Here is a 26,473-nt window from a genome sequence, read left to right on the forward strand (position 1 = left end):
GAGGCAACACAGAACAAATACATAAAATACTGGCGAAGAAATATGCTAGGGATAAGTTAACAGGAGACATTAGCAATAAACGTACATTTTGCAAACTCAAATTAAAATAACACTGATTCATTATCAATAGTGTTTTAGAATAACTGAAACATTCATATTCCCAATTTAAATTAATCACTTTGAATATATATATATTTAAATTGTTCTTTTACTTTATGTTATTCCTTCCTAATGAAAAATAAACTCTTCTATATACTATTTAGACTGTGTGGTGGTTTCCTCAATAATAATAATAATAATAATAATAATAATAATAATTTATTTATACCCTGCCCATCTGGCTGGGTTTCCCCATCCACTATCAAGCTAGGCATGGTAATATTATTTTATACTGGCATGGCACTGTATTAGTCAGAGAGAACTATGCATTTCAAAACACGCAAAAGCATTTACAGTTATCGTTGGGCTCTGACGTATGCCAGGGAGGCAACTATTGGTTATGTCATCATGCCGGTGAGAATAAAAACAGAGACACCAAAACCCCTCAGGATCCCAGCCAAATCTGACCTTTACATGGTATGTCTTCCTGTGTAACATTTTCAACTTGAACCAGAGGCTTCAGAGCAGGTCTTGCTGCACAGAAATCCAAGGAAAACTAAGCTACTGCAACAGCAGAGCTTTAAAATGCCAAGTTCAGTTACATTCCATTGACAGAATGCATTTCAGAGCACAGGCCTCAACAGTCAATAGTAATAAACAGTCACTTTGTACTATGTCAAAACATCAGTCAGGGCCATGGCTGTAGGAGGAACGGAGAATAGCCAGAAGGACCTAGAATGCACAACTGGCAGCTTATGCTGGACTGCCAACTTTTCTTATCACTTTGGAATCGCAAGCCAGAAACTTTTTAAATATTCATGTTTCCCTTCATTTTTAGCCAGGCAGCAACTGCCAAAGGAACATTCTTTGGAGAGCTAACTGCCTGGTACTCACATTCCGATCTGCCTACATGCTGAATGGAGTCTTTGTGTATTATCTATCCCACACTGTGATTTCTAAAAAATATTTTAGCTCCATGAACTTATAGATTTATTCTGGGGGTCAACGCTGCCTGCTCATTAGAATCATCTTATATACAAAAATAATAAAACTATTTCTTTCAAAGTTAGAGGGGAAGTGTTGGAGCTGCTGGCATGCTGGCTGTGAGCAGTCCTGGATTAAGAATTCGCTACTTTATACAAACAATACCTTATGTCCTTGAATTAAAAAATATACTGCACAGTCTTTCAGTAGTAGTGGTGGTGGTGGTGGAATTCTTTGTTTAATTTTTAGTTGCCTTTCTCAAAAATTGGCCACAACATCTTACATAAATGTAAAATGCTGAGTTTAAAACCAATACTAAAAGCATGCACGCCATGAAAATTAATAAAATTAAAAACTGCAGAAGATATGGAAAGAGGAATAACTTGTGCTATTTTCAGTTAAATTCATTGCTGGGTAATAAGTGTATGAGGGTTCACTGGCAAATTCCTGTTTGGTCTTCCTTTGCTAGTGGAATAAAGACTGAACTGTTAATTAAAATGTTATTTATTTATTTATTTAATATTTGATTTGCAGACTACTGTGACAACCTCCAAAGTCAAAGGTTCTGTGTGCACTGTAGAAGTGAACTGCTACCATATAAACAACATATCTTCAAGGTTGATGCAAATATAGCTAAGCATGCCTATATGGTAGAGTTTTGGTTCAACTCTATAAACATTTGCACTGCACTAGCAAAAGAACATAAACGGATGTCCTCCCTTTAATTTTGATACTGTTCTTTGTGGTGACTCTTCTCCACATTTTGCTCCGCCTGCTTTCAAATTGGTTTATGTCCAGTTTGCTACAATTTTCCTTCATGTCTCCCTCAACCCCTTACTGCTTACACAACACAGTGTTGACTACAACACTGAGGACTCTTGAGGCAACTTGATGCATACACTGATTAAATTGCAGAGAACAAATATGTGTTAATGTAAATTGCTCTTATTGAGGGGGATGGGAACCTGTGTCAAGCTGTACATGCATAGCATCCTGAACTCAGTCCAAAAATAAAATAATAATAATGGAAGAGTGCTGGATCATTAATGCACTTCAGAAACTAGTTGAGGTAATCTGGAATCCCAAAATCTGAGGGGAAATTTAGCTGAGATAATTTAATAACTCCTCCCTCAGCTGAAAGACCAACTGGATATTTAAAAAACCCCTCTCAGGTGTGACCTCAAAGTATAGAACAAAGAGCATCACAGTATTTCTTTTCATCTCTCAGTCAGTACAATGCTGCAGGCTTTATAAATGTCAATGAAATAATGAACATTTTTTCATGTGGTAATTCTTCACTTCTTTAAGTTGCATGTTTACCTGAGCACGTCCCATCAAAATGAGTGGAGATTATTTTTGAGTAAGCATGTATAGTGGGTGACTCACTCAGAGGTAAGACTGTGCAGAGGCCTGGTTCATGTCACCTTTCCGCTCTCCTCTTTGAGGTGGAAGGAACATGGGAGCCAGGCCTTTGCACAGACATTACACTTCATACAAGATTCTATCTGTGCTGTGGCCTTCCACAGGTATATGTTCAAACATGCAAGCAAAGCACCACTTTGGGAATATATCAACTGGGGCTGAGTTTACAATAGGACATTCAAATCAAATGTCTCCAGGCCTGAAAAATCACCTTGTGGTAAGTGCATCACTTTGGATGCCACCTCACTGGCTTGTCAGCAACCACTCTAAGTCTAAACTGTACAACCTATTGGAGCAATATTTGAGGCTTTATAAAAGCAGCAACAACGACAGCGGGACAAAATACATTCACACCCTCAGTCACTTCAGACTAATCTCAAGATAAAATTACACAAAATGCTGTTACTTCTTTGAAAAAGATTCTGCATCAAGATTAATGAGGCCCAGCAAAGCTTTTTTAGCTAGATGTTGTGGCAAGTGTGAAACTCTCCAGGGAAACCGAAACATAAAAAATGCATTAACAAATAACTTTTTCAGAACATGGTCACACATAAATCTGACCACATGAAAATCCATTAACACTAGCTACACTGAGGAAAAAGGAAAATCACCGTCATATAAAATTCATTCTCAGAATGTTTATGTACTACTTATAGTTGACCTGATAGCTATGGCCCTCCTCTGCTAATCAATCAGTGGCTGAACAGGACCTTTATTGTCTTTCCTAAAAAGAAGAGGAACAGGAATCTTCTAAGTCCATCCAAAACCAACCAACTCCAGTGCCACCTAGTGATTCAATCTTATAATGATACAATCCACATATTTTCCTCTTAATTAAAGGGTTGTTGTTGTTTTTTATTACAAGGAAGAACAGTTAAGCTTTGTGGAGCTTTGTGGCAAGACATATGCTATGTCATTTTCTCTAGAAAACTATACAGCATTCTCAATGCTAACCAGATGCCTATGGGAAGTCTGCACAAAGAGACATGATTCCAAGAGTACCCTCTCAACTTGTGCTCCCTAGCAACCTGCATTCAAAGGCATATTATCTGTGATACTGGAAGTGGTACACTAGCTTGCTTCACTAATAGACATCCTAAACAAAGTCCCCAGGTGTCTGTCACCTGTGTTTCATTCTGGAACACATAAGTCATGTAGTTCTGGAATTTTTCCCACCAGAGTGTCACTGATTTGCAGGATAGCTTATCAGAAATAAGAAAGTAATTGATGTCAAATCACATATTATAAGGACTATATGAAAAGTGACATATGGCAGCACACCTTAATTATTTTCTGACAATACCCATGAGGCTGATCAATCAATTTCATTTTTTTAATATTAAAGAGGACCAAAAGCACTTCTAACACTACATTTAGAAGAACTGTGTGCCGTATATGAGATAAGAGTATAATTAGAGATGTATGCTTAACTCAGTTTAAACTGGTAAAATAATTCAACTAAAGCTTTTCCAATTAATTAGTGGTTCTATTGTGTTGGAACAGTGAAGGTAAAATAAGGTATTAAACAAAGTGATAGCTTTTGTTTATTGAATTATAAGCTATTTTGCACTTCTGTAAATAAATAAATAGGCATTGCTACTAAATTTGATAAATTGGTTCAGATATGATGGATTGATTGATTGATCAATCAATCAATCAATCATCTAAATTATTTAATTAACTGAGTAGCCTTATGTATAAACATAAACAAAGGCATTAAGACTGAAAGGAAACAATGACACCAGTATTTATTATCAAGGGCTCTGCAGCTATTTTTCATTTAAAATGTATGAGTGAGTTACATCTGCTCTGGAATATTTATGCTGACTAAGTACCATCCAGAGAGATTGGGTGTGCCTGATTCTCATCAAATTTCTAAGGAGACTTAACTTTTCAGTTTGTCCCACTGAGCGTTTCTCGCAAATGTATATTTCCTATTGGGTCCTCTTTGGCTTTGTTAGCAAGTCTCTTCTCAAAGCTGTTTGTCTATACTGTATATCTTTACACCAGCTTCTCTATGCACTGCAATTATCTGTTGAGTCATTCCAAAATAAATGAATGATCCTTAAATTTATTAATTTATTTTAATTTATAAAGAATGCATTCTTATAGTCCATGAGAGAGTGTCCCTAGGGGCCACAGGATTTTGCTGATATGCCTGGAATTAAATTGTAAGTGGAGCAGAAGACACTGAGCTCATCGCTGAATGGCAGTGGCCACAATGCTCAAAGAACAGATTTCAGGAAAATGCATAAAATGCCTACTAGCACTTCTCTGAAATTATACTCTCAAACACAATGCAAACTCAGTAAAAAACAAAACAAAAAGTTAATCTAGATATAGTTGTAACCCACATTGGCATGCAGGCTGTACAAAAATTCATTCTAGAGCTGCTTTATCTGATACTCTATTGTTCTTCATTTTAGCAAGCTATGTTTAGTGCAAGAGAATCTTTTGTTTTATGAGAAGAAAGATATATTGTAGGCCTTTCAAATCACTTGACTAAAAACATTTTTTCTTCTGCTCTGTAAAAGATATCAACATTTGTATGATATAATGTTAACATATAACATAAACCTTAACCAACATAATATAATCTCAAAAAATGCATGCCAGGAGAAAGTGTATTTTAGGACAATGTATGCAACAAAAAATGGGTGAATTTAACTTACTGTTTGCCTAGAGTCATAAGAAATATATCAAGAGCTGCAGATTAAAGATCCACCCCGACAATGACTAAAAAAAAATACCATAGAATGCAACATTGCCTCATAAGAAGACCCAGGAAAACAAAATAAAGTATGTCACCATTATGTGTTTCCTATTGCAGTGAAAATGCTCTTTTCTTCTCCTAGTCCATCAGTATAACATTTTGGGGGGTTTATCTCAACAACATTTACACAGCAATTTCCATAATGATAACATCTTTTCAATGAAATGTTAAATGCAATTAAGGGGCAGATATTATGTGTTAAAAGCTTTGTTGTGAAATGGCTATACATCATCATGTCATCAAACCTCTTTTCCAACCAGTCTATGGCATGACCTCAATTCCAGTTTGGTATGATTACATTGCAGAGTTTCATGTTAATGACTTGATGAGAAAAGATAGATAAAATTGTATCTCTCTCCTGCAGAGATAAGCCTATGAATATTGCTAAAACACTTCCAGGATCGAACACCATTTTAAAAAGATAACAGAAGATGAACCACATCTCCAGAAAAAGAAGCAAATGCTGACAGGTGAAAGCTAAAAGAAGAGCCTTTCAAAGATGATCCCTGAAATCTTAGAAGCTATTGTGATTTCAAATAACATTGTTGAAGAACTAAATGATGTATGGATTAGACTCTAAAGAAAAGGAAAGGGCAGCTCAAACATGGTGGGTAAAGAGATTTAAATAAAGGAAATGAAAAAGTCATATGCGTCTGTACATTGCTCCAATCCTTCCATTTCTACTCTCCCTGCCATCTGTGTCCTTAGAATCACATTGTGATACGACCTTTCATCGCCTTTGGAAGACACTGCATTGATTTCTTTTTTAATCTAACCCAACTAATTTTTAATCCCATAACTTCAAAGATCAGGTCTCATTGCTGCCTGCTGTAATGGGAGAGTGTATGACTTGACTTTTCTTTGGTTCATTCTGATGGAACATGGAATCAATCTTGCTTGTGTTGCATTGTGATATCAGCCCCTCTGTGACCCTTACTCTTGCTTGCGACTCTTCCTGACTCTATAAATTGAAAGGAGGCAAGTATTGATAAGTCATCCATGTGATACTCGGAAAAACTCCCAAACTAATAACTGTCAGTTCCCACAGAGAACGTATTTCCTCTAAACGGACACTGATGCTAGCCCAGACATAATTTATGCCATTTTAGAATTAGCAAGGCAAAGGTTATTTACTCCAAATGCAGAAACTTAACACTAGATAGCTCATGGACACAAGATGGCAATCATTAGGCACATCCGGCAGGAAAGTTACCAACTTTTAGTTCAAAAAGAATAATTTATTTTCCCATTTCACACCATTACTGCTACTCCTATTTTACATGCACACCCAAGATGCAAAATTTAATTCACGATTGATGTTTTGAGTAGTTTAACTAGCACATAGTGGCTCCAACAATCTTTGACATAATCAACAGCACTCTCAAGGAACAACTGTAATGCTCCGTTGGACATTGGACTAAGGAGGACTAAGTGAGATTTCTACTGCCTAATCATTCATTAGGGAGAACCTAGCTTTCACAGGCCTTGGGTTCTGATCACCTTTCTATTAACTCCATTGTGGGACTGCTCATGAGATCAGGGAAAAGTTACTACTTTATTTCTGTCTCTACCTTCCAAGTCAATAAGAAATGTGAACCTCACCCACTTTTGCTATTGCTAGGGTCTTAGTTTCTTAGATCAGGAGTGTAAATATCTTAGTCATGTACAGCTGTGATTTTATATATGATCATATGCTTCCCACATCTATCACTGTGAAATTATGTATACTTTCTTGTAATAAGCAGCATCTTTTTAATAAGTCTAGCGTGATTGTATGGAGCTTGGAAGGCTCCTGGGTAAAAGCCTTCAGTCACTGGGGAAAGAGGTTGGAACCAATTCCTTACTCTAGCTCCTTGATTTACTGTGCTCCTTTGCTGTGTACCTGACTTCCCTGTGTGTGACCTTGTACTTTAACTGGAATTTGCCTATTTAATTGAAACCCCTCCTCCACAAAAAGCCCCTGACTTTGGAGCATGACCTCACTCTCTAGATCACCTTGCAAGTGGACTGGGACTCCTGGCATCCTTGTCCCCTGAAGTAGGACAAGTGACCTAGACTTTGCTGGGGTCACCAAAACACAAACACCTGTGTTTCTCTCTAAGGGCTTAGCAGCCTGAATGGTTGGGGGAGTAAACTATGTTGGGTTCAATTTAAATACATATTAAGCAGATAATCCTTAATAAAAGAGTTATGACTAAGTTATAGCGATCAAGTCACTCATTTTATTACTGGAAGGAGCAAGGTAATAAATTCACATGTACTCTCAGTTTTCTAATTCCTTATTTTAACATTTGCCAAAGATGAAACAGTAGCAACACAGAAGCAGCATAATTCACAGTAGGAACATTTGCTTCTTCTTGGCTGCTCAGGTAAGGTCTTGATGCCTATTTTCAATGCCTTGCAAAGTCCTACTGGATAATTTGGAGAGCAGCTACCTCTATTAGTTCCACTCACATCCCACTGCTTCCAATTAGTTCTGATTTTCTCTTACAGCAAGCAGCCAGAAGGGCTGAACTGCAAAACTGCTGGAGAGAATATTTTAGTGGGGATGAGGGAAGAGCTGCTTCCTTCCTGCTTCTGTTGTAAACAATGAAATCTCCTGATTCTTCCTACTGTTTCATTGCCTTTTACTGGAACAGCTATTATAACTGAAAACACAAAGGCTCATAGGTAATACAGACAACACTGAACAAATAAGTGAATAAACATTTATGATGATTATTGATTTGCTTATGTATAGCAGAAATCAGAGGAGCATCTGAAAAAAAAATGCTTCTCCCAGTGATCTGTACTAAATAATACCCAACATGTTCTGAACATTACTTATTTATCTTAAAAAAAATCCATACCACTCCCGAATCATGTTTCTAGGAGTTCACAGTGTATACTGACAACAAACAATCGTTTCAAAAAGTATAGAACCCTGAGATACGTAAAATGCACAATTATTTTCTGTTTGTGTCTTTGGCAGAATTTTGATGAAACAAACGATCTCTCTCTTTACTACAGTGCAGAAAAAAACTTAGCAGTTTTATGGTGCTAGCACATTTGCAAGGCTAAGCAGAGTCCAGCATGGTTTCAAATTGGATAGGGAACTCCCTTTTTGTTCATACTAGCTTTAGAACCAATAGCTATGTGCATCAGAACAACACCAGACATTAATGGAGCCCAAACTGGAAAACAAAACTTTATGATTGATCTATGTGCTGATAATTTAATGATTCTGACACTTGACCTACTGAACATAGAAGCAGCAATACTGCGAGAGCTTAACAACTTTCAACATTCTCAGGCCTGCAAGTTAACTTCTGAGACTTTATGCTTTAATATACCATCCAAGATCCACTGTCCCCTATTTCACAACACTTCACAACAATTTGATGTGGCTGGATGGAGGGAGGGGGGAGTCTATACAAGTTATATGACTTTTATAACAGAAATAAATCACTATATAAACTTCCTTGTAAGGAAACTTACAACCCCCTTGGGTACTCCCCTACCAAATCCACACTAATAGACTTTGGACCAACACCCCCCTTTAAGTCTATTTCGGCAAGCAATAGAGAATTAATCCTAAAACTCATATATAGGTGGTACCTAAACCTTGGAAACTGGCCTTGAGCCATCCTAGTGACCCATCATGTTGCTGGAGGGGCTGCCCTACACAGTACATTTCTCTACATGTAGTGGGAATGTACAAAAACCTAGACTTTCTAGAATTTGATACTCTAAGAATTCAATAAAATAATGAAACAATTGGAAGTCAAACCAGAATTAGCTTTATTAAATATATTTCAAGACAACCACCTGGATTTACATAATGAAGAATTAATAAGTTATTTATTACAAGCAGCGAGGCACAACAGAATCAGACACTGGAAAGATCTTTCTGGAACAACAAAAGACAACTGGGACCAAACAGCCCTCCTCAAGAGATTAACAAATAAACTATGTCTGACAAATGAAGAGATCAAGAAAGAAGGCTTTACCTCAGTGTGGTTTAATGTCACAACATATGCCAGTATTTTTTTTAATGAGCTACACTTCATTCAGCCATTCACTTATGAAATAACTATTATAGATGTTATTCTGATTTCATTATCCTATTTTGCTCATTACCTTTAATATTTAAATAATAGTTCCACACATCCTTTTTTTGAAGTATGCATTGTTTAAAGCGAGTGTTAAAACATGTTAATTTTAAAGCCATAAATTATCTAGGCCCCAAATATCTGAAATATTGCCTCCTTCTCTACAGACCCTCTTGGGTGTTAATATCAGTGTGCGGGGGGGGGGGGGGGAGAGCTCTTGGTAGTTCCATTTTAAGTATGCCCCTTTCAATGTGATCCAGGAGACAATACAATTGTAACCGCATAAGCAGCAATAAAACAAAAAGACCTGGAGCTTGAACCAGGGGACTCTGTATGCCAAACTCCCAAAAATCATATATCAAGTGAGCTTGATCAAGTGGTCTCTTAAATGGCAGACTGGAATCAAGTACAAATCTTGCAGTGTTGGGTTAAACCAATTATCTGCATGCATGCTAATTGTGAATAAAATAAACGAATTTAGAACTTGAGACTCACATTTAAAGTCTCTGTGCAGTCTTTTGCTAAATGGTCAATTTTCACATTTTCTAAGATAGTAGTAAGAATAGCCAGCCTCACAGGGCCAGGATGAGCATGCTACAATTAGAATGTTAAAATATTAGAAAGCATATATAAAGATAAGACACTATTTATGATTGCAGCACTAGGAGGCCTTGCTGAATTCCATCATGTACTACTACACTATAAACTGAAATAGAGGTTATATCTTGAAAGCTGCAGCAGATAGCAGCTCATTTAATAGTAAAAACCATTCCCTTTGACTCGAAGTCCACATTCAAGAAAGCACAAAGTAAGCCCATACCAGCTGCCATCTCATTAAGCAGGGAGCTGCTCTGGGTTGATTTCAATGCCTCTGAAATAATTTGCACTTTTATTAGATTGGAAGGCTACACACTGGGTCCTGGGAAACAACTCTATATTTTATTGGAGAATCTTCAGGAATAGGCAGCTGCAGGAAATTCTGATATTCTAAGAACCAGGTGAACAACTTCAATTACAATCTAAACTGAATACTTGACTCTAATCTTTTGCTTATAATGTGCTTCAGGCAAAATTATTCTGCTCAGTGGTTTGGTTTGCCGACCCACTAGAAAAAAAATGTATGTGACTTCCTGCATCAATCCCTTAGATGCACAAACACAAAAAGTACCATAAACGATTACTTTACAATTAGCTTCACTATTTTAAAAGAACTTTTAAAAACCTTGAATGACTGATAGCCAGTTAATGCGAGCAATATATATACAGTATATATATACAGTATATACACATATATACAGATACAGATACATATACAGGTATGTTTATTCCTTAATAGTTTTGTAGGCTGTACTGTTTTGAAACAGACAGCCTGAAATCTGACTTCTGTGTACACCCAGTCAAGAAGTATCCAAATCTATTGAATTTATATTCAATGAAGTAGGAAAAGGATACACAGAAGAGTTTATTAAAATATACATTTCAAATAAGGGCAAAGCTTGAAAAAATGCTGAAGCAAAGCTTGAAAAAATGCTCAATTACTTGCTAGGTATTGGGGCTTGCTTATAGCAATGAGAATTAGGAATAGGATGGGGACAGATACACCCCTGCTTTAAGCCATTTATACACTGTCTTCTGTTGTATATCATTTACTACAAAACTTGATAACTAAGCCCTTTGGGGATGAAACGTCTGATTACCGGAGCGACGTCCGAGCACTGAAGAACTGATACATCACAAGTGGACTCTTTATTTACTGTGTTTGCAATTATTGGGAAACTGTGTACGTGCAGCTACACACACAGAGTCAATTAAGGTTTGTCAGACAGCCAAAAGGCAATCTGAAGGAGTAAGTCTGCCTGGTGATAACAGAGGCACGGAGACAGCTCCCTGATTGGTCAAGCTCTCTCAAGGGAGTGATAATTAATGGCCTACTAACTGGAATGTGTTAGTTCAGAGGTTCAGAGTTCTGTGTGTCAGTGTAGGAGTTGTGAGTTGTGTATGAAAGAGCTAACTAAAGATCTGTGTTCTGTTCCTGTAAATAGTCCACTGTATATAATAAACACCTAACTACCTAACTACAAGTTCCTGGTTCCTGCTTCATCTATCCTGTCTGCAGCCAAGTCACCAATTGCTTCTGTGAATTCTGCGTTTATTCTGCCAGGTCTGGTTAAGGTCCTGCAACTAGTCAGAAAGTTGCGAAACACCAATAGGTTGTGCCAATAATTTACTGTGTTCGCAATTATTTAAGATAAAGCCTATTTTGGAAAGAAACTACTTTTGCCATATATGGGCATTTATTGTTTGTTTACAGATAAGTCACCTTGGTGATATTATCTTGTGTCTATTGCAGTAGCCCTTGTATCACCACCCTGTTTATTGTTTCATAATAAAACCTAAGCAGACCAGTATACAACCATTTTACAGCCAGTAAAACCTTACAGATGCTATATAACATTTAATAAATTCTCTGCTCAGTTAAATTATTTGGACTAACATTATAAACAAGATATTCCATACAATAGGAAATAATTTGAGGCTGACTTCATTCCAGGTCTCTAAACATTTGAAGTTGCCTATGAACTACTGAGATAGTGAGTATCTAAAAGACGCAGCTTGAGGTACTTTGAGTTTAGCTGTGCAATATAATTGCAAAGTTAATAAAAAAGGAATCATCACAGCAGGGGCTAAATCAGGCAAACACAACTGCTGAGTTTGTTCTTGAATATTATTAACTCAAAAGCCTGTCTTGTCTGTGTTGTGGCATATTTGAGAGAGAAAAGCAACTTCGGGCATAGCAGCTTAATTTTTAAGAAGACTGGTTAGTGCACTGGTACATGATGAGGATTCCTTTGAAACAACCTCAAAGAAGCATTTAACATTGTGCAAAACAATCAGTTTAATTACAAACAATCTCAAGTCATGCATGCCTCAGATAGTGCACATTAAAATAAGTCAGAAAAAGGGGTTTTGCCCTTGTTTTATGCAGAAAATAAAGTTATTTCTGAGTTCTTGCTTGAAAATTAAAAAAAGGTTCTGTGATATCCTATGTGGCAACAGAATCTCAAATTTCATATTCCTCAATTTGAGTTATTTAAAAATAGTCAAATGTCAATCCTGTGGTATTTATTCATCAATTTATAAAATTTCTAGCACCCTCTCCATCAAAACTGATAGCATGGCAGAGTACTACATACATTGCACATTACATTTATACATAAGCAATAACGAAACAAATCTAAAAGGGACAGCTAAAAATAGCAAAGCAAGATAAAACCGACACTTTAAAAAGTTGAGCAAACTGGTTTCCCAGAATAATAGAAATGTTGACACCTGGCAAACATGTAAGGGAATGGCATTTCAGAAGTGGAGGTCACAAGCTTCTCCTACCAGTGGGATGCAAAGAAGAACACCCTCTGCAGATCTCAAGGCATAGGAAGGCTCATATAGAAAGAGGCATCCCTTCCAGTATTTGGGCTGCAAGCCTTTTAGGACTTTAAAGCTAAACCTTGGTACCTTAAATTGGACTCAGAAGTGAAAATACAGCCAATGTAATTCTTACAGAATGGATGTGATATGATTCCATCTGGGTGAACAAGACAAAATTATGGCAGCCTCATTCTGCACTTATTAAAGTATTTGAGTCATCTTCAAGAGCAGTCCTATGTAGAAGAAGAGTTTGGATTTGATATCCCGCTTTATCACTACCCGAAGGAGTCTCAAAGCAGCTAACATTCTCCTTTCCCTTCATCCCCCACAACAAACACTCTGTGAGGTGAGTGGGGCTGAGAGACTTCACAGAAGTGTGACTGGCCCAAGGTCACCCCGCAGCTGCATGTGGAGGAGTGGAGACGCGAACCCGGTTTCCCAGATTACGAGACTACCGCTCTTAACCACTACACCACACTGTCTCTCAATCCATTGCAACAGTCCAGTCAGGAGTTACAAGAGCATAGACCACTGTGGCCAAGCTATGTCTGTCCATGAATTATAGTATTTTCTTTTGTGAGTAAACATGCATTAATATTCATTGATATCAGATTGAAAACAATTGCATGTAAGAAGCAATGTAATGCAAGAATCTTACAGATGACGGCATTTCTAAAACCTCTTTCACATATTTCTATTGTGAAGTGAAATCCTATATGTCTGGAGTGTGCGCGCATGAAAATACACTATCTGCTGCTGGAATCACTTAGAAAGGATAATAAAAATGATAACAATAATGACTGTCTGAGAAAGTCTACGCAATTACCCCATCCTCACATGATTGCTATACCCACTCACATACCAGAGCCCTATGGTACCAAGCCACAGCTCTCATTCCATTGCACATGCAAACAGAAACGGGCATATTTCCTTATTTTGATCTATCTGCTGTCAAAAGTAGGCTGGATTCACCCTTGCTTGAATCTGAGATCAAAGCTTGCAGTAAGGAAGATCTGGCCCATAGCAGGACAGGAACGAGATCTGTGTCTTCCAGATATGTAGGTGAAATTGTCATGTAGGGAAAAGGCTTAGGGAAAGGCAAGAATGAGGAATCTAATCAAGGCTGCTAAGTCAGGTGAGAAAGAAACATTTGCAAGGTTGGAAAGGAAGAACAAGCAAAATAAAGCAAGAAAAAGTAGTGATTAGTAGCTCTTTGCAGAGAGGCCATAGTTTCAAAGGAGGACATTGAGAACAGCAAAAATGCAACAGCATTTTCTGTGTTGATCTTATGAAGGACCAGTGACCATGCACCTTGTACTTAAGTTGCCAATCCAGTGACCTTTTTTTGACCGCCTCAAATTATTTGATTCTGATGTTACAGATAGTTATTTCATTCTAGAAGAGGGAACATGGATCTAAGCCAGATGCTCCATCTAGGTTCTTGCTTGAGATAATTCAGTTCAATGCTTTTCAACACATTGCTTACACTTCTTAAAAAATGTATACATGTATAACCCACATCTGAACTAGGCTGAGAACACTCTCAATCCAGAATCATTGATACTCATCCTCAATATGCCACTTTCAATCTAAATTGATTCTACACTGTGCCATCCACAATGGCGGGTGTGGTTCCTCCCCACACATGCCTCATGTGAAGAGTTGTTGTTGGTGTTGTTGTTAATTGAATTTATATACCATTCTATACCCGGAGGTCTCAGGGCAGTTTACACATGTGAATGAAGAAGTAAGTGGTGATTGTGCTATTGGTATACACCCATCCACAATGTTGCTGGGCAGTTGAGAATACACCACCACTGTGGGGTAATGTAGACTCAAACAGTAATAAGCTTTTATTTATTTAATGAAACTAAAATTTCGGGAATAATTCTGATTAAGCACTTTTCTGGGGCAAAAAATATGCAATAGATCTAGATAGTATGTGGACTATGTAGAAAAACTCAGTCTCCATTAATTCTAGAATAAAATGTCATAGCACCATAAATTGTTTTCCTAAATAGTTCTTGTTAGGTATATTATGCTAGCAGTATTTAAATGTATATAAAATATAATGCTTTGATATTTTTGTTGGGAGAGGATCTTAACACAGACACATGTGCTATCACTATACTGGTAAATCATGAACTTAGCAGGGACCTGAAAAATTCTGTCATATTAGTGGTACACTTTTGTCCTGCCATGAGACTTGACGTTCCCCAGCTGCAAACCACTGTACCACTGTCAAATCACATGCAAATACTCAAGTCTTGAACTGACAATTTATCTGAGCAGGTTAGAATGAATGCTTGCTTGTTTCATACTTGATCTTGTGTAACTGGGCAGCTATAATAGATGAACTATTCATCTAAATTATATTACTATGCTGTGTTTTTTCTTCTTATATATAAGAAGTAAACAAAAATACATTAGTTGATCTAAGGAAGCAGTTTCATAAGGCTTAACTGACAATCTTAAAGCTGCGGGGGGGAAGCAACATGCTGAAGGCAAAAACTGAATCAGAAAAAGTAGAATCTATGAACCACTGAGGCAATAAAATAACCAATATTTATACCTCCAATCAAAATTACATTTCACATGTCATTCATTACAAACAAGCTCAGAGTGAAACAATCCTGATACTATGAGAAATACAAGCCAATCAAATAATAATTTGTAACTGTTTAAGGCTATTTTTAAATATTCTCTCTCTGTCTCATTCTGCAATTACACTGGGGCCATTACAAACCACAAAACTGAAATAACCGAGAGTTATGTAAGATTAGTAGCTGATAGACTGTCTTTATTTCAAAAGGTGTATTGGTCTCAATTCAAACATTAACAGGCAAATCAAAACTGCTTTGAGATAGATAGATATATGTCAGCCCCTTTTAAAAATAGAAAATAAAACATAAAATACAAACAAGTCTACCTAATTTTTCAGCTTGGGCCACCTCATGCTCAGGATCTTGTGCATCTGCACAAAGGCCAGATGGCCAGGCTACCAGTTCACCATTTAAAAAGCATTTCATCATAAGGAATCTGCTTTCTTGTAAATACTTCCTGGCTCTAGTATTAAGCAATAAACTTGTGGGGTGTTTAATAAGAGTAAGGAGGCTGGTTCAGATGTATCACAGAGCCCAAATGTATTCAGTACCACCAAAAGCCCGTATCAGTACAGGCACCAGTCTAATCACACACCACCATCAACTGTGCTACAGCTGAATTGCTAACAAGCTAATACACAACTGGACTGGCACACCAGGAAAGATTCAAACATTGTTATCAAAATGTAGATTGCCAACACCGGGTAGGGCAAAAATGTGTGAGTATGTTTGATCTGGCCCCAACTTCCCCTCAACAAAAAACTGGAAATGGGTTCCTAATTAAGAAATGAAATGAGATGACATACTTGCACTAGCAGTTTCCCGGAGTAATTTTGCAAAAGCGGCAATTTCAGAACAATTATTATTTTCTAGCTTTTATCCCAAATAATTTTAGAAAACAAATTTGTTATAGATGTTTTTAACAGCTTCCCTTAATCTTGTTGCAAGCAGAATTCTTTTCAGGAATGGCTGTGGCAACAGTTGCATAATGCTGGCAAGCGGCATTTCTAGCTTCAGAAATAGCTCCAAAATGATCATGCTCATAGCTAAGGAAATGTCTCTGCGGCAGATGTCACAGAATTATCTGTTCTGATGGAATATGCATGCTACAAACATCAATAACAGAGGGTCAGTTCATATAAGATTTCCTTTTTTCCGTAGGCAACATAACAGCCTGGATCAAGATATAACCACAGTTTCCCATGGTGATAGCACATTGTACTGACCCTTAGACTTAGTTGCTCCATTTCACCCTTTCATACATGAGAAAGTTTTAAACTTCTGTTTGTGGTTTGGAACACATAGCTATGCCCAAATATGGAAAAATGTTAGCTACAAGTCATCTCTGGGATACAACATTATGCGCCACCATCTGATATATGTTGGCAGAGCAAAGAGATGCTTCATGTAGAGTCTGTTTTACAGAGCATTTAAAGTTCCTTGTCACCACATCTTTTTCAGCCCTTTCACTTCATGTGTTTTATTAATATAACAGTACATATCATCTTAATATGTCAAAATTAAGATTAAAAGACATGAGAAGTTGATTATAAAAACATAAAGATCCAAATTGATCTCATTATGTTTGACTTCCCTCCAAAGGCCAAGCAACATTAATTCAGAAAGTCAATAAAACATAGAAGCTTTCATTATTACTTGACTGCTAAAAATGCTAAAATGTGCATAAGAATTAATGAGACAAAATTCTCAATACGTTCTTTGTCAATGTACAAATTCAGACAAAGGCAGAAAATTTCAGTACGTTGAACACAAAGTTGGAGAAACACATTCTATCATTTTCTAACATACAGGACTACATATTTCAGTGTTAGAGTAGAACTGTATAATTTCAGCAAAGCTCTTCCTTTGTCCCAGGGAGAGCATATATGGGGCCCTCCAAAGTGTTGTTGGACTACACTACAACAAAGAATCTGGAGGAGGAGGCAAGGGCAGAGTGTGAAGAAAGAGCTGTGAGTGGAGGGGCCCTTTCCCCATCCTTTGCACCGCCTGGGAAACTAAAAAAAGCCTGTTGTACCTGGAACTGGGACTGGAGAGTGCAGCTGAATGGAACACAGCTGTGGGCAGCCTGAGGAAGTACCATCCAACTTGGGCTCATCCATTAAAATCAAGTCTAGAGTGAGAGACGAGGGTCATGTCTGCTGTTTCCAGGAACTCTTCTGATTGCAAGACTTTTGGGGCTGAGCTAAGAGTTTGTTGGACCCTGGGGTGGGAACCCGGAAGGTGAGAGGGAGGGTGTGTCAGAAGGAAAATGAATTGATAGTGATTTCTATATATCAGTAACTTTGTATTAATGCAACATTTTGATATGTAACTGTATTTTTGTAATATTTTGTTGAAGTTATCTCTTGTACACTGCTTAGAGATAGTTTTGATATATTAAAAGGTATAGAAATTAAATAATAAATCAATCAACTCCCATTATTCCTGGCTGATGGGAATGCTAGTCTAACAACAACTCAAGGGCAGTGGGCACCACATTGGCTACCCCAAAGTAAAAACTACAAAATTTACAGGAACAATACAAACCACAATACAATCCTATACATTCAGAAGTGCCATTCAATGGGGCTTACTCCCAGGAAAGTATATGACTGCTATCTAGTGTGTTTTCTATTCTTTTTCCATACATGCATGAATCAAAGTTTCTAAAGCAATTCTTCTTCCTCTAAAACTTCAGACTCCTCAACTATAATATTACAAAGGGAAATGCATATCTATTCAACTTTCTCTTCTGGCCACTCCAAACATACAATTCAAAAACAGCTTGTGCTTAGGTAACGACAGTTCTTTGAAAAGCACCAGGCTGTGGCACAATGCCAATTTACAATATGCCCTGTAACTTACTAGTGTGAAGCCAATTATTATTTTTCTTCAAGAACCTTCACTCACTGGAGAATATGTTGCCTATTAATTCTGAACCATCTTCCACTGTGTATCAGAACAGTGTGTATATTTCAAGGCAACAATGGTTTGAAAGAATAACCAGTGTTGCTCTCTGGTACATTTTCATCTGTATTACATTAAAAATAGCCTTGCTGTGACTGAACCCATCTGAACAGAAATCATACATTCACACTTCATAGTCCCAACATGCCAGTGGTACTGCTTTGCTAAATAATTCCTCCTGTTGAAGCAGTGCCCTAAAAACCTCTGACCTATGTATTGCATGCCTTTAAGAAAAATAGATACTGAAATTGAAACCTGAAAATGAAAGCATGCAGTTTTTGCACAGTATTGTTGCTACATAATTTTTCCACACAAGGCATTTCATATATTTCTCTTATTGAAAGAAACTGACTTTTTCTCCTTGTAAATACTGTTTTGCTCAATTACTTTTATAGAAACAGTGTATGAAGAGCTTAGTTCTGCTTCCATAACTTCAAGACACTTTCCCACTAAATGCTACTTAGCATCTAGTTCAATATTCTCAGCAGTTTAGTTTCAACTCAAGATCATAACAACTCCATCAACCTATCTAGAATGAATTCAGTCAATATTGGTTTTGAATATTTTAGACGTTTCATCTGAACTTTCTACAGTGACTAAAGCATCAATAGCAACAAACGAAATGACATTTCAATAGAGAGTAAGGTAAACAAAAACCAACATTTTGCAAGCATTTCAGCACTGAAGTGCCTGCATCCATATAAAGAGTGCTAATGCTACATATTTTAAGCTATTTAGAGGTCTTATGGGTATAAAAATATGTATTTTAAAAAAAGATTCTGAATAGCTCATTATTGAACTATCTGAATATTTCCTGCTTTAATATTACATCCATTTTAAATAGGATTAGCAAGTGTTTCAATATGAATAACACCATATCACTAATTAATCCCAGTTATCACTAAGCATTAGTGGGTTTTTGATGGGTGGCAATAAGGGTTATGTTCTACTTGGGCTGCCAAGACATTGATTTATTTGGTACTCATTGCACTATAAATCATATAAGTAATCATTCACTATTAATGTCCCTGCACTATGTAATTCCACTTTAATCCAGTACTGATTAATATCTGAATAGCAAGGAAACATAATGTTTTATTACAAATATGTGGAGCCTTTTTGTCAGAAGAATGGAGGAAAGGCAAACAGGGCAGCAATCCTGCACTGGAATATATTATTAGTTGAAGTTTGCTATCAATTGAATTATATCAGGTATATGAATTTAAATTTCTAAGATATGATGCAATAACCCCACTCCAGCAAATAAAGGAAGATATAAAGGACACAGAATGTTACTCAGCCAAATGTCTGGTTATAGAGAAACATGTTTGACTGGTGCCTAAAGATATTTAATGAAGGTGCCAGTTGAACCTCCCTGAGGAGAGCATTTAACAAACAGGCAGCCATCACAGAAAAGACCCATTATTGTGTTGCCATCCTCTGGACCTCTTGTGGAGGAGGCACAAGAAGAAGGGCCTCAGAGGATGATCACAGGGTCAGGGTTGGTTCATACTGGGAGAGGAGATCCTTGAGGTATTGTGGTTCTGAGTCATTTAAGGCTTTATAGCTCAAAGCCCAGAAACTAATTTGCAGCCAGTGTAGTTGGGCCAGGATTGGTGTAATATCTGAATCCAGGGAGGGTTTCTTGAGGAGTGGTTTTACCACTGCCTCCTTCAAGCAGACAGGAAGCACACACCCCCTCTTGTAGGGAGGCATTACTCACCTCCCTGGCCCAGCCAGCCGTCCCTGCTAGTTTTTATCAGCCAAGAGGGGAAAGAGTTCAGAGTGCAAATGGTTGCCCTGACAGATACAAGCACCTTGTCCACATCCTCAAGCCTTACTAACTGAAACTCCTCCAACATAATAGGGCTCTGGACACCTCTTGAGATTCATCTGCTGTAGCAGCAGAGTCAAGAACCTGGTAGATGCAAGTAATTTTATCCTGCTGAGGAGAAAAGATGCTGAAAGCCTAAATCTCAACAGGAACTGATCCGACCATAAGAGACTAATGTCAGTATCACCCTTTTCCTGCCCAGTTGAGAAAACAAGGTCCAGAATGTCACCTGCCACATGTGTTGGGCCAGTTGACATGTTGGGACAGACCCATGGTTGTCATGGCAGGCATGAAATCCTGAGCCACCACAGAGCAAGTCGTCTCGGCATGGATGTTGAAGTCCCCCAAAACCAGCAGTCTAGGAGTCCTCAACACTACTTCTGAGATTAGCTCAGGCAGCGAGATTTGTCCTGATTGCCCAGTGCCAGGAACACACATTCAATATCCCCCGCCTCCCTGGACAGAGAACTGGGAGAGAAAGAGATGGAATCTCTATAGACGACAGCAACTCCCCCTCCCCAACCCTCAAGTCTGCCTTGATGCTGCACCAAGTACCCAGGTGGGCCTAGCTAGGTGAGACCAACTCCACCCTGCTCACCCACAAGGTCTCAGCGATAAAGACCATATTGGCCTCCTCATCTATAATCCATGGGTGAGGGAGGTCTTACTCAGAGCCAACCAAGGGCTGGCTGATAGGACAACTGCAATTCCCTATGTTGGAGGAGGGGCTGGCAAATGGCACAGTCAATAACCGCCTGTGCTGTGTTTCCCCTTACCCACACCTCCCTCCACTCTGAACCACTGTGACTGCCCCCACATGCTTGCACTCTTCCCTGGAACATTCTACGTCCCTTAATTTAGAAACAACAAAAACCTCAAATTAAAAAACTACTACTACTACTACTACTACTACTACTACTACTACTTCTTTTATTATTTGTACCCGCCCATCTGACTGGCTTGCCCCAGCCTCCCTGGGCAGCTTCCAACACACACACACACACACACACACACACACACACGAGATGAAGGTAGTATCAAAATCCAGAGAGGTGTAATAAATTAGGTATATTTAGCTTTGTAGTGATGGGTTTTTGAGTTCTCCTAACACAGCAGTTTCTCTTAATCACATATTTAACACAGGCATTGGCTTTGTGGAATTCTGCACCCAGGCTCAGCTAGCTTTTAATTAATTTCAGAGTACACCAGTGTCTTTAGTGGATTGGTTTCAGGGTATTAGAGTGTTTTGTTTTCTTTAAAAATAATAAAGTATTTAATCAATATTGTGATTTTGGATTCACACATAAAATGGGGAAAAATCTACATGACAAATTAGCAAAGGAATTTAGCTCAGGCTAGGCAGTTTAGCTTACTCCATAGAGAACTGCTAACTAACAAATCCTCTTCTTTAAAAATCCACTCTAACAAGCAAGGAACAAACAGAACAATCCCCTAAAGTGAATTACTTTGGGACACTGCAAAATCTGTGTGGATTTTGCATTCCAGCTTAATATTTGTTCCCCCCCCCCCATATATATATCACTTGATGACTATTTCTCCATGAAAGAAAAAAGTTTATTGCAACTGATATCCTCAATATGGTATTATAGCTTCTGGGTTAAAGTCCTTTGTTTGGTTGATGTTTCTTCATGGGATTTAATTGTTAGGATACCTGGAAATCTCTCTTGAGTGTTTTAATGGAGATAACCATCAGAGCTTGGAGAAGGCAACCTCAAAGCTAAGGGCAGATGTGTATAGAAGATGGAGTTTGCAATTTTGAAGAGACTGAGAAACAGAGCTGTGAATTGAATAAGGACAGAAAAAAAGGATTAAGGACTCTGAGAGTCTGATGTGAGCTAGCAGGGCTGACTTCCTATGCACTCTCACCCAAAGAAAACCAAACTCAAGTGGAACATTTCGCTGCTCAGGGAAGTGGAAAGTGCGCAACATCATATTTTATTCTCAAAGTAAGATAATTTTCACAAAAATCCAAAAAGTGTCTCACATTGAAATATCATAACTGTCACCGTTCCCACCTAAAGCAGAGTACTGAACTAGACCTTAGGGAGAAGACAAACATATTTTAATGTGCATTAATATATGAGTCAAGTAGCACATTTTAAGACTATTTTAACATGATATAAGCTTCTGGAAGTCTTAACCTTTTACTTCCAGTGCATATGTAAAACCACTTAAAATATAGTAATGAGAAATCACTTCTGCATGGGAATTTAAGAGCAGTATTGTTTCTGCCCACACAGTTGCCTTATGGATAATCAAAATAATAGGCCAGTAGAACTGCTTCCCAGACTGGAGTTAAATCTCAAGTCACCTGGGAAACTTACTGAAGTATAAATTATAGATTTACACAGCCACATGTAGTGCCATTTGAGGCAAAAACCCGAGACTGTGTGGAGATATGGATGCACAGCAGTGGGTATCATAGTCACTAGATGACAGCACTTCATTCTACTAATTTCAGTGTGTTTCCTGTGCACAAAACCAAGCAGAAGAATCTTCTTATTTTGCATTTTCACAACATTTTGCATTGGGAGTTTAAATATAAAGCAAAACATCCTCATCGAGATACACTGAACAGTAAAGTATTTTAATTGAACTAAGAATCTGGGCATGCAACTGACATCTCTATGGTAACTTGTAAAATGATTTCTCACCTTTCCATCATAGGCTACATCTTCAATTAAAAACACATCATTGAGATTATAATCACCCAGTATAACATCAGTAGCAGATAGTGTCATCAAGTTAAATTTGCAATGCATGTCTTTCTAAATTGCACTTCAGGTACTACTATCGGTTGTCTGTTCTGTGTAGACTAATTAGCCAGATTTTCCTCTCCATTTAATTAACAAAGATGCTGACATGTGACTGGCTTTAATTCTAGCAAACTGATTTTCATACGTATCTTCCCATAACACAAATAAAGATTTCACTTTCAAAGGATTTGACTTGCACTTTCATTTCAGTGCTAGATTTTGAAGTTTGCATCTCATCTGTTTTCTGTGATACCACTGCAATAATATTGCCTTCAAGTTACCGCAATCATTCATTCTGGTAACAGCAATAATTGAGAAACAGAAGATACTACCAGAGGCATTCTTTTCTATTATTTATTTAAATTTCTCTATAATTTAATGAGAAATATTTCAAAAGCAACATTTTTATCTTTTTATGTGACATTAATTTACAAATCAGCAGAAACAAACCATAATTAATAATGAAATATTTTATATATGTTAGCAAAATCCACATATAAAAACTACATTTACTTTTTTGTCAGGATTACCTTTACTTCAATTGTTTTTCATTGACAGTGAAAGTGGCATTCAAATGAAATTGCAGGTGTGTGTGGGAACCATTAAAAAATAAATAAATGTTTTTAAAATAAAAAGCTGGTTAAATAAAACAAATAAGTACACACAAACCCGAGCACACAGGCACAATGCAAGTATGTGAAATTTTAACTCATGACTTCAGATGTCCTCATTAGAGTTTTCTATGACTGAACACAATTTTTACTACATCCCCCCATCCCCGCAGAAACTAAGTCTCTCTCTCTCTCTCTCTCTCTCTCTCTCTCTCTCTCTCTCTCTCTGTGTGTGTGTGTGTGTGTGTGAGAGAGAGAGAGAGAGAGAGAGAGCCTTTCAGGGGCCATGGGAACTTGCTTGGGGAGGTGAATCTGGCCCTCAGGCTAGAAGCTAGCCACACCAGTGTCAGATATTCATTTCAACTGATTACATGGAAAAGAGAAATGTACTGAGAATAAAAATTTTAAGCTTAGAATTTACAAGTGGAATATACTTTCCAATAGCTGTGCATGTGGATGTAAGAGGAAAACAAGTTAATAGTGAGATTTTGTGGTGGTCAGAAGCAGGCCCAGGCAGCATGGGCAGCTGGGTACACTTGCTCCAGGCCTTGGAGGGCTAAGTTTGCTGGCGAACCCCAGCAGGAGCCAGCTATGTTTTTTGTTTCAGTTCCTAACTTTATTCTAACAAGACTCCCGCCATGGGCCTCTGCATGGGCCTGGTAAGAAGAAACAAAATACAACAGGTCCATTTAAAATGATATAGCACCCCCAGAAGTGAAAGGTAGTGAAAGTGAAAGCATGTGGAATGAAAGGCAGAAAGTTCATGGTACTGAAGAACAATACCAATATGTACCTGAAGGCATAAATAAATTAGCCACTGAGATAAAGTACTCTCTATCCTAAGAAAGCTAAAGGTAAGAGGTAAAGGTAAAAGACCCTAGATACATTTGTAGAAGTAATGGAGGAAAAGAAAGATGGAAGTCATATGCAAAAGAACCGAACTGAGGAAAAAAACCCCAAACATTTCCTCTGTATTTCATTTTTGTGCAGTGGCTGAATAATCAATTCTAATAATTTATCTAATGTTATAGGCTACAATCCTGCAGCCACTTAATGGATAAGAAGTTCCAATGAATTTAATTATCCTTCCAAGTAACATACACAGGATTGGGCTGTGACCCACTGTGACCCACTGAAAGCCTTTCTCTCATCCGGAGGAGTACGATAGAAGGGCCTCTTGTTTGTTTACATTTAATAAAATACCATTAAGGTAGGTTAAATATAACATGGTCTTCTATCTAAGCTCCCAAATTGAAGTGGCTTTTACATTAGCAGGCCGAAGGTAATGACTGTTAAGCATTAGCTAAGGTGTATACATCCTGTCATTCAGCAGAGCATGCATCTTATAGCTGTACTTACAGAGAATACTGTTTTCTTATCCATGGTCCATAAAAAGCCTCAAAAGTGAAACTCTGCATAAAAACAGCCTCCTAAAATAGCCTTATAATATCTACTGAAGTGCTGCTCTGATTTCAAGGCTGCAACCCAGCAAATTCTGGATATAAATGGGCTCCTGTTTTATGCATGAAGATGCTATTCTGAGAATAAACCTTTCCTTAACATAAGGAAACCCCTTCAGCAGTACAATAGTCGCAAAGCATAGCAACAATTTCTGGAGCTATAATGACTCCTTAGCACTCATGGGAGTGTAAAAAGCATGGGGACATTTTCAAAACTTTTCATCAAATGCATATCCCTCTACCCAAATGTACCTGGAGGAACTGACTGCATTAACACATTTAAGGGAAGATACCAGAAACTTTTACCCTTTTAAATTTTTAAAAATTGCTCAGATTGTAAATTTAGGTGGACTAGGAAACTAGGAAACGTTTTATAAGGTACTTATCACATGTTCACCCATTTCAGCTGACTTCTATTCCTTTGAGAAAATTACAAATAGTGTGGTGATTTAAAATGCTGTGTTCCGAGGGACAAAAAGCACCCTATGTTTCTAAGGAAATGGATAAAAAATATCAACTTATTGTTCTCCTGATCAAAATGTCCAAGGAGATCATGAGATTCAGAATGAAATCAAGGAACCAATAGATTCAAATTACACGAAAGGAGATTCAAGGAAGACCTTTCATAGGACCACGGAATGGTAGAATTGGAAGGGACCCCAAGGGTCATCTAGTCCTTGCAATGAAGGAATCTCAATTAAAGCATCCATGAAAGGTGGCCACTCAACCTCTGCTTCAAAACCTCCAATGAAGGAGAGCCCACCACCTTCCGAGGGAGTCCATTCCACTATCAAGCAGCTCTTACCGTCTTAGTAATCACAGCATCATTTTCTAACTGCTCGCAAACTGACCATTTAATTATCTATACACCTTCCCTGGTACTGACGTCAGACTGAGCAGTCAGTAGTTACCTGGGTCTTCTTTTTCCCATGTTTGAAGATGAGGACAACATTTGTCCACCATCAGCCCGGGGGCGGAGGCAAAATGGGACCCGGCAAAATGGGACCCATGACTTTCAGAGGCAGTATGCCTCCCTGTAATAGTTGCTGAAAATCACAGGATACAAAAGTGCTCTTGTGCTTATGGGTTTCCCTATAAGCATCTGGGGATGTGGGTGGTGCTGTGGGTTAAACCACTGAGCCTAGGACTTGCCGATCAGAAGGTCGGTGGTTCGAATACCCACGACGGGGCGAGCTCCCGTTGCTTGGTCCCTGTTCCTGTCAACCTAGCAGCTCGAAAGCACATCAAAGTGCAAGTAGATAAACAGGTACCGCTCCGGTGGGAAGGTAAACGGCGTTTCCATGCGCCACTCTTGTTCGCCAGAAGCGGCTTAGTCATCCTCGCCACATGACCCCGAAGCTGTACGCCGGCTCCCTCGGCTAATAAAGCGAGATGAGCGCCGCAACCCCAGAGTCGGCCACAACTG

The 26,473-nt window shown here is 38.1% G+C and overlaps 1 protein-coding gene and 1 long non-coding RNA gene across 24 annotated transcripts in view; one reads left to right on the forward strand and one right to left on the reverse strand.

Annotated features, from left to right (window-relative positions):
• Nucleotides 1–26,473, reverse strand: part of DMD (dystrophin) — a 991,104-nt gene that overhangs the window by 190,887 nt on the left and 773,744 nt on the right. The window contains exon 1 of one of the 23 annotated variants that reach the window (XM_083734097.1): nucleotides 568–963. The exons of 21 other annotated variants lie outside the window; for them this stretch is intronic. In XM_083734097.1, the coding sequence (XP_083590223.1) occupies nucleotides 568–597 (30 nt within the window). In that variant the 5' untranslated portion in view covers nucleotides 598–963. Of the gene's footprint in view, nucleotides 1–567; nucleotides 964–26,473 lie in introns of those variants that run through there. One more of the 23 variants, XM_083734098.1, reaches the window with a different exon arrangement.
• Nucleotides 480–5,883, forward strand: LOC310842569. Its single transcript, XR_014563225.1, has 3 exons — nucleotides 480–576; nucleotides 1,618–1,733; nucleotides 5,643–5,883. It is a non-coding gene; the product is annotated as an uncharacterized lncRNA (long non-coding RNA).

This window comes from Podarcis gaigeae (assembly GCF_964106915.1).
Source record: "Podarcis gaigeae genome assembly, chromosome: 4".
Classification (NCBI taxonomy): Eukaryota; Metazoa; Chordata; class Lepidosauria; order Squamata; family Lacertidae; genus Podarcis; species Podarcis gaigeae.